The sequence below is a fragment of the Otolemur garnettii genome, unplaced genomic scaffold (assembly GCF_000181295.1).
Source record: "Otolemur garnettii isolate 467f Iridium unplaced genomic scaffold, OtoGar3 scaffold00017, whole genome shotgun sequence".
Classification (NCBI taxonomy): domain Eukaryota; kingdom Metazoa; phylum Chordata; class Mammalia; order Primates; family Galagidae; genus Otolemur; species Otolemur garnettii.
In genome coordinates, this window is record NW_003852412.1 from 15265177 (window position 1) to 15274948 (window position 9772).

The 9772-nt window shown below is 41.3% G+C and overlaps 1 protein-coding gene across 1 annotated transcript in view; it reads left to right on the forward strand.

Annotated features, from left to right (window-relative positions):
• Window positions 1-4276: 4276 nt before the first annotated feature.
• The window catches only part of ZCCHC9 (zinc finger CCHC-type containing 9), a 17446-nt gene continuing 11950 nt past the window's right edge, over window positions 4277-9772 (forward strand). The window contains exons 1-2 of the mRNA XM_003785955.3: window positions 4277-4332; window positions 8717-9126. Coding sequence (XP_003786003.1) covers window positions 8743-9126 — 384 coding nt within the window. The 5' untranslated portion in view covers window positions 4277-4332; window positions 8717-8742. The remainder of the gene's footprint in view (window positions 4333-8716; window positions 9127-9772) is intronic.

A 9772-nucleotide genomic window follows, 5' to 3' on the forward strand; every position in this document is an offset into this window, starting at 1 on the left:
CAAGGAAATGAAAATCACTCCTGAACACATAAAAAGATGCTCAATCTCACTCATAGTAACAGAATTGAAATTTAAACAATATACCATTTTTACCTTTGGCAGCTTGGCAACAACTCAGTGTTATATTCTTTGGGTAAGCATGGGAAATGAGTGGTCTCATAAGACTACATTGCTGCTGGGTCTATAAACTAATCCACGCTCTGAGAACGATCAATATCTATGAAAACTTAAAATGCATATTCTTTTTGAGCTAGTAATTCAGCTCCTGAAAATTGATACAGGCATATTTGTGTATGTGAAAAATGACAAGTCTTTCATGGCACAATTGCCTATACAGTAGTAGTCTTTAGTTATCCACAGGGGATATGTTCCAAGACTTCCAGAGGATGCCTGAAATATGGATAGCACTCAACTCTATATATATTCTGTGGTTTTGTTTTATTTATTTATTTTTTGAGCGGAGTCTCAGTCAACCTGGATTGAGTGCTATAGCATCATAGCTTGCAGAAACCTCAAACGCCTTAAATTCCTGAATAGGTGGGACTACCGGTGCCTGCCATGATGACTGGCTAGTTTTTCTATTTTTAGTGCAGATGAGGGTCTTGCCTTGCTTTACGCTGGTCTCGAATTTCTGAGCTCAGGCAACCCTCCCAAGAATGCCTGGATTATAGATGTAAGCCACCGCACCTTGTCTATTCTGTTTTCAATCTGATAACAGAGACGGCTACCTAAAAAGTGACTAGTGAGAAAGTAGAGTATATGGCATGGGTCTTGGGCTTTGTCCCACTTTTTGTGAGTGGCAATTCAAATCTCAGTTCATTTCTTGAAGCCTCCAATTTGTCTTGTGCATGTGTGGCTCAGGGGTCAGCTTGAGACTTGTGTGGAATTCCTATACAGACATGAGAGGATTCACCTTTGTGACTGAACTCCAGAATTCCCCACTCTCTTTCCAGTTTCCTGGTTCTTCCAGGCAGATTGATGGCGGTGGGCTTTCTATTACAGTTTTAGCTATTCATCCTGCACCACGCTATGATGATGGCCTATCCGCCAGGCAAAGACCCCACCACACAAACACAAAGGGACATTCACCCATGAGATATACGCTCTCTCATTGTGACTCCCATCCACAGTTGTTTTTTACTTACTCTTCAGAATTCTCAGATAGTTGTTTTGTACCTTTTTGTCCAAAATCATTAGGAGAGAGATAGTATGAAGAAAGCTTATATCCTAATAAAAACTATTTTGTTTGAAACATAAAAATACATTGCCTATGCAAAAAAAAAATCACATTAATATTACTAAAAAGGAGTATCTGGTAATGGTTAGTTTCTTAAAGTGGGGAATGTCTACATGAAGATGTGTTTCATAATTACTTCATATGCTTTATATCCTTTTTGGTACATATGATACACTTCACAATCTTTTTTTTAAACAAGGTACCAGCCCTTCATAAAAAATCTTCAACAAAATCTTGCGAACTAAAGGTGAGATTGCAAACTAAAAAATCTCTATGGAAAGAAGTATGGAGAATCCTCAAAGAGCTAAAAAACAGACCTTCCATTTGATCCTCCAATTCCGTTACTTGGTATCTACACAGAAGTAAAAATATCATTTTACCATCATTTTGCACTAGAATGTTTATCACAGCTCAATTCACAACTGCCAAGATGTGGAACCAACCCAAGTGCTCATCCTCAACCCGTGAATGGATTAATAAACTGTGGCATATGTAAACCCTGGGATACTTGGAGACCTTCCAACTTTTGTATTAACCTGGATGGTGTTGAAGAACATTCTTCTTAGTAAAGTATCACAAGAATGGAAAACCAAGTATCCGATGTACTTAAAACCAGTATGAAATTAGCAGATGAACAAGTATATGCCCACGCAAGAGAAAAACTAAGTTAAACAAAAGAGGAGGAGGGAGAAGGATTGGTGAACTTTCACCCAATGGGCATGAAGTAAGGGTATACGGCACACCTCCTGGGCGAAGGACTCGGCTATAACCTGGACTTTACATAATACATGCAAACAATGTAACTGAATCATTTGTACCCTTACATTAATCTGAAATTAAAAAAATAAAATCTTGCTCCTTAACATTTACCTTGCTGATAATATTGTAAAAATAACATATTTACAGTATTTCAATTAAGTAAATGGCAAAACTGAATAAAAATATAATCCCTTGAACTGCTAAATACAGTCTAAAACTCACATGGGCAAGAAGAACTTAGTAAAACATGTTTTAAAGCGGAGTAAGCAGACAATCTTCTGCAGTATTTTAAGGTACACATCCTTTGGATTGAGATTATGTTTCCAATCCTGCATCGACCTCTTATAGATAGATGATAAAGGATTTCAACTCTCTGAACTTGTTTCCTTATTGAAAATGGAGAAAATAATGGCGCCCACCTAATTAGGTAATAAATGTAAAGCATTAGCATAGTGCCTGTCATCTATAAAATGTGCAGTAAAGTTAGTTACACTTTCTTCTGAACCCCCCAAAGGATTTCTTCTATGACCTATTTACTCAACTACTAATCTTTATTTGATACCCTCCACAAAAACAAATTGAGACATTCCTTCATTTCCAGGAATGAACAGCCTACAGTTTAAAATTCAGTCTAATACTAACAAAACAAGTTATAGTTCAATGCGCCCTCTAGTGGTATATGTTATGTGCAAGTACCTGGCATGTACCTCTTTAAAGATAAAAAAAATCTCTATGAAACCTGAAGCCAGCTGGTTGAGTTACCTGTGGTAAGAGGAACACTACCCAAACTCCCTATCTTCAAGAGCCATATTTGTCTTTTAAAACTTTCCCCCCCATATGACCTAGGATATTTGTTAATTACCATGCCAAATTCCAAAATTCAAAATCCAAAAATACAAGCAATGACTTTACTCTTTCCTCTTAATGAAAATTGCACTAGTTTACTTTAAACAAACAGTGCAAAGTATCTATTCTTTATTCAGTGAACAAGTGTGTACTGAGCACCAACAATGTATAAGAGGCAACAGAGATACAATGAACAACTTATTACACAATCCATTCTGCAATTAAAAATTTGGAAAGTGCCATAAAGATGTATAAACTGCCATGAACACACAACTACAGGACTGGTCTAGTATGAGAGAGAGCGTCTACTTGAGAAAGTCTTCAAGAGCGAGTAGAAAGTATTTGGAGTACCATCCAAAGAGATCAGCAACTCTTCAGATGATAGCAAGAGATCAGCGTCTCTTTGGTGACAGCCAGGTACATGTGACTTTTGAAAAACTAATGAATAACCACATACATGCAACTCTAAGAAGAAAGGGAGACTATGCAAGGTGAGGCTAGTGAGACAGTCAGGAACTTAACACCGTGTTAAGAAGTTTGAACTTCATTCTGAAAACAATGAGAAACGATGAAGAGTTTAAAGCAGTAAAGAAACAATGTGATTTGGCAATCTGATTTACTTTTCCAAAAGTACCCTTGACTATGGTATGGAGAACGAATTTAAAGGAGTGGGAGCAACATCAATGCCTAAACCAGTAGCAGTAAGCCAGGTGCGATATGACGACGGCTCAGATAAGAGGTACCAGGAGAGATACAAGGAAATGGACAAACACTGAAAGGTAAAATGGATTGAGCACGATGATGGGATTAGCGGTACTAATGAACACAGTGGATGTGACAATGCTATCTTTCACTAAGCACAACTGGTGCTTGTATCCGTTTGGAAGGGGCTGGAGGCCTAAAGCGTTCCTCTTAAACTTCTTCTGTCTACAAAGTGTGTGATATTTAACTGAATGTATGTAGCATTGGGCAGAAGAACCTTGTGGCACTGCCTCCCACCCAAGATCCCCAAAATGTCTTTTTTCAGACTTCTACCATAATGACCCACTCCAGCTGCACCTTTACATCTGTTTGAAATGTCCCTAACTCCCTTATGCCGACAGCTTCACCAGATGTTTGGTTTCTTATTCAGAGGTCACCTTCTTAAAAGCCTTTCCGTCCGACAGCCCCTCCCACCGATCCTCTCGTCTATGTCGCCCGCTAAGGTGTGAGTACACAGACAGCAGCAAACACTCTTCATCTTTGTGTCCTCGGTGTCCAGCACATCGCCCTTGAAACAGGCGCTCCACAAACTTATCCTTAGCCACGTTTACCCACTCGGAAGATCCCCGCACCGACCGGCGCCACCGGCTCGCACCACCCGGGCTTTGGCCCTCCGGAAGTGACGCGTCTCGGGGACTATGCGCTTCCTGTCTCGCACGCAGACACCGCCCTGGCGGGGCGGGCTTCTCTGGCTCGCAAACTCGGCTGCTCTGGAGGATCCGTGCGCGGTAAGAATCACCCCGCACCGCGCTGCGGGATGAAACCTCTAAGCTCCCCGAGTGCCGCAGGCTTCCCTCGTTTGTTTCCTTTGGCCTGGCGCGCCTGGTGTGGGAAGCGTGGGCGGCCGGAGGGGCCGGCTGCTGAGTCCCCGAGAGCCCCCAGCGCCAGGTGGGGCTGGAGCGCGGGCTGCCTGGCCGGTCTGGAGGGGCCGGGGCGGAGACGGCACGCCCGTCCCCCTGGAGTCCGTGGCGCGGAGGACCACCGGGTCCCCCATCCGACTCACTTGATACCAACAGTGTGCCCCGCGTGGGCTCAGGGGAAGGGTAATCCACTTCCTTTTGAACAGCCCCTGTTCCCACTCTGACAAGAGTATGCGTGTTAAGTGGCCTGGAGCAACTCAGATCGGTCATTAGGTCCACCCTTCAGCCTGTGTCGAAGGGACATTTCTGATGCCAGGAGCTGAGGCTTTAAGGGTGCCTGCACAGGAATGCGAAAGGTGTCGGCTTAATGCAGTCATGCCTTGCTTAACAATGGGGATAGATAGATGTGCGAAATGCATTAGGCGATTTCGTTGTGCGAACATCATAGCATGTGCTGACACACACCTAGATATTATAGCCTACATGTTGCTTCTAGGCTGCAGATCTGTACAGCGTGAATACTGTAGGCAGTTGTCTCATAGCAGGAAGTATTTGTATACATAAACATAGGGAAAGTGCAGTAAAAATAAAGTACAGAAGATATTAAAAAGGTACACCTCGATTTGGGTCCTCAGCTGGGCTTGTGAGTTCCAGCTATCCAGCTCCCGTGGCTCGTGTTTCTTCACAGATTGTGTTCTTCAATTCTAAAAGCTCCTTCATATCTTCCAATACATTTCTTGTTTGCATAAATTAGCCTAAATTCCTTTCTGTTGCTGGCAATCAGAGAACTCTTAAGTGGCACAAGAAGCCGTCTTGCCATGCAGCAAGATACTGACAGAGTAGAGACTAGAACCCATACTGAATTCCAGTTCATTCTTTCATCTTTTGTATTGCTTAATAGTGCTGAACTTCATTTTTCATATCTGGAAAAGTGAGGAGAGTAACTATAGAAACGTCAGAGTGGGAGGGACCCCAGGAGGACATACAGATTAGCTGGAGTGTTCCTCCGTGGACAACAAAAAATCCCTATTTCTGGGCCTCAGCATTGAAAATTCTGATCCAGTGAGTCTTAGATGCGGTCTTAGAATATGTATTTTTTACTCTCCCACCCTAAAATTCTGTAAAATAAGCGAGCTAATTTCTGGAACAAGTAAATTGGAAGAAAAATTAAAAGAGGAAATGTATAGAGACGATAGAAATATAAAGAATAAGAAAGGCCAAGTGTGGTGGCTCACATCTTTGGAAGGTTGAGGCAGAAGGATCAGTTGAGCCCAGGAGTTTGAGGTTGCTATGAGCTATGATAACACCACTGTACTCCAGCCTGAGCAACAGAGTGAGATCCAGCAATGAAAGGAAAGGAGGTGGGGAGGGAAACTTAAGAAACCCAAACAAAGGCAATATATGAAACTTATTCGGATTCTGATTTAATCAGACCAACCATAAATATATACATAAAGGGGAAGTTTTGGGATTGGCGCCTGTAGCAGAGTGGTTGCGGTGCCAGCCACATGCACCACTGGCCCATGCTGCTAAAAACAAAAAAAAAAGGTACACCTCTATAGGGCACTCATGAGGCCCAGAGCTTACAAGACTGGAAGTTGCTCTGGATGAGTCAGTGAGTGGTGAGTGAATGTAAAGGTCTAGTAGGGCATCGCTGTATACCACTACAGATTTTACAAACACTATACACTTAGGCTACATTTAAAACATTGTTTAATAATAAATTGACTTAGTTTACTGTTATATTTTTACTTTATAAACTTAAATTTTTAAAAAGTTTTGACTTTTGTAATAACAGCTTATAACACAAACACATTGTACAGCTCTACAAAAATATTTTCTTTCATTATGTCCTTATTTTACAGCTTTTTTCTATTTTTAAATTAAATTTTTTTTTTTTAAGAGACAGAGTCTCACTTTATCACCCTCAGTAGAGTGCTATGGCATCACAGCTCACAGCAACCTCCAACTCCTGAGCTTAGGTGATTCTCTTGCCTCAGCCTCCTGAGTAGCTGGGACTACAGGCGCCTGCCACAATGCCCAGCTAGGCCGGGTTCGAACCTGCCACCCTCAATATTATGGGGTCAGTGCCCTACTCACTGAGCCACCGGCACCACCCATCTTTTTAAATTTTTTTTTACTTCTTAAACTTTTTTGTTTAAGACCAATGGGTGGTGCCTGTGGCTCAGTGGGTAGAGTGCTGGCCCCATATACCAAGGGTGGCCAGTTTGAACCCAGCCCCAACCAAACTGCAACAAAAAAATACCCAGGCATTGTGGCGGGCGCCTGTAGTCCCAGCTACTTGGGAGGCTGAGGCAAGAGAATCGCTTAAGCTCAGGAGTTGGAGGTTGCTGTGAGCTGTGACGTCAGAGCACTCTACCAAGGGGGATAAAGTGAGACTCTGTCTCTGAAAAAAAATTGAAATAAAATTTTAAAAAAACCTAACAAAATTGAGACCAAAACACACCCTGTAGTGTGCGACCTCCACAGGGTCAGGATCATCAGTATCACTGTCTTCCTCCTCTACTTCTTGTCCCACAGGAAGGTCTTCAGGGGCAGTGAACACACAGGGAGCTGTCAGCTCCTATTTTAATTAACAGTGCCTTTTGTAATACCTTTCAAAGGACCCTTTGTGGCTGTTTTACGGTGAACTTTTTTTTGTTTTTTAAGTAGAAGGAGTCCACTCAAAAATAGTGATAAAAAGTGTAGCGTAAATACATAAACCAGTGGTAAATACGCAAACCAGTAACATTACTAAGTTTATGTAGTGTGCAAAACTGCATATGACTAACAGTATAGTAAGTTTGTTTATACGAGCATCACTATGTCCACGTGAAGAATGGTGCCACTCTGGTTTGACAGGCACATTACTAGGTGATAGGAATTTTTCAGCTCTATTGTAATCAAATAGGACTGCTGGCATGTATGTGGCCCAGCATTGACCTAAACGTTGTTGTACAGTAGCTGACCATAATTGACTAATCTTTGACTATGACTGATGTTCTCACTTACTGCAGGAAAAAACCCTCCCGATTACCGTGTAGGATGTAATGTAACTGTTTTGTGAAAGGATTGTATGTGCAAAGCGACCCCCAAAAGCTGAAAGAGCCAAAAAAACCAAAAATCAGTTTGTCAATGTAGGATTATTTCTCAGAGAGACTGACAGGCAGAAGTGTGTTCTGCCATGGCCACAAGACAGGTAGATCTCTGTGCCACAACTGCAGACGCAGGCCTATATCTGGGGGAAACTGTGCATACTCTGGAGGAATATGCAGGTGGCTGTGAAAATGTTGCTGGCATCACAACGCATCAGCATCAAGGATTGTTTTGGAGGAATGGTGAAAGTTATAATGAATAGTTTTTTTTACATAAAGAGTAATATATCAACTAGACCTTGTGGAGGCATTCCCAGACTCAGAGTTAGTCAGCTGGATTAGTATTTAAAAATAAAGTCAGTCTTGTCCCTACAGCAACCAAATCATTGAACACTCATATTGGAGCCAAATAATTAATCGTAGAATAAATTACTCCTCATATATAGGAACCTATTTCTGAATATAAAAGAATATTTATTAGGGGTATAAAATAAGATACTTTTTTGTAAGAAATATATGTTATTATTTGAATCATTATTTAAATGGAATTAAAGATGATTTGATATCCCTGGAAGAAGCTTATACCCTGATTAGTAAGAGAGGAAGACCTAGTACCCTGTGTGACTGTCAAGACTCACATATGTCTTACTTATAAATCTGCTGGGAAGAGTTATAAAGACAAACACGACATTAAAGGACCATTTTTCTGCATATTTGCTAATCTGCTATGCAAATCGTTGCCCAGAAATGGCAAGCTAATCAAGGAGACTGGGATAAAGTAGCCCTGGGACTTAGAGATAGGGAAATAAACAACCAGGAAAACGGCAGAATTTGGAAAAAAAATAGTTTCATGCACTGTATTACTATGTGACTTACATTTTATGAAATAATTGGTTTCTTAAATCGTTTTCCAATGTTAAGTATTTATATACACTTTTAAAAATTGGTGTGGTTGATTTTCTGGTGAGTGCTAAGTACTAGATTTATGTTAGAGGCATATTGTAGAATTAGATGTGTATATAAATATTTAAATGAAGGAAAAAGTATTTCAGTAATTGAAAGTTTAACATATGGACATATGTGAGACACAACAATATAGCATGTATCTTTAGTTGGTTTTTTTTAATGATGACTAACCAGCCATGCTTGTCTTACAGATTGCTGAGGTGCATCTGATCAGACCATGACTCGGTGGGCACGCGTTACTACCACACGGAGTAAGAGACCCTTGTCTGCAACATCATGGGAGGACATGAAGAAGCAGTCCTTTGAGGGGACAAGCCAGAACCTACCAAAGCATAAACACATCGGAACCAGTAGGCTATCCCTTAAAAATGATGCACCCCAAGCAAAACAGAAAAAGAACAAAAAGAAAAAAGAATACTTAAACGAAGATGTGAATGGATTCATGGACTACCTAAGACAGAACTCACAGATGGTTCACAATGGGGAGATTATAGCATCAGACGTTCAGGAAGTAAGGGAAGAAATTGCAGTTGCTTTAAAGAAAGACAGTCGACGGGAAGGGAGACGATTAAAAAGACAAGCAGCAAAGAAAAATGCGATGGTGAGAGCCTGGCTTCGCCCATGTTATTTACTTTATTAGCTAGAAATTATTGTTCTTCTACTTACGTACAGCTTAGCAGGGGCTGATTGCTCTTATGGCCTAGATTTATAAGGTTTGAGTTTTTGTTTTCTTTTTCACCCTAAGACCAAAGGAAGGAATATAAAGCATCTTTTTCACGGCTTGTACCTTTTTTTTTTTTAGCACGTCGTGCTAGGCACTTGATGTACTGGTTAATTTTTACAACACTACGACAACAATGATAGCACTATTCTGTATTACAGATGGAAAACAGGTTGAGTAACTTGCTGAAAGCTGTCCCGTCCTGCGGGACACGGTTATTCGTGGGGCGAGGGGGACCCAGCCTGTAAGAGAATAGGCGAAAAAGAGGAAGAGGCCAAGCAGATTTCTTGTCAAGGCCCGATTTAATGGGGGTAACAGGTCAGTTTTAAGGTACTCAGAGAAGACAAGGGGTGGGGCAAAGGAATGCGGGAGGTAGAGCTTGCATCAATCTCCTGCTGGGAATGTAAACGACGTGTCTAAAACATTTTATGGCTTTTCTGGGAAGAACAGCTCCTTATCTGATAAAGGTTAGCATACTCTAGACGGTGGGGATGGGCGGCCATCTGGCGTCATTTGGCTCCTGACA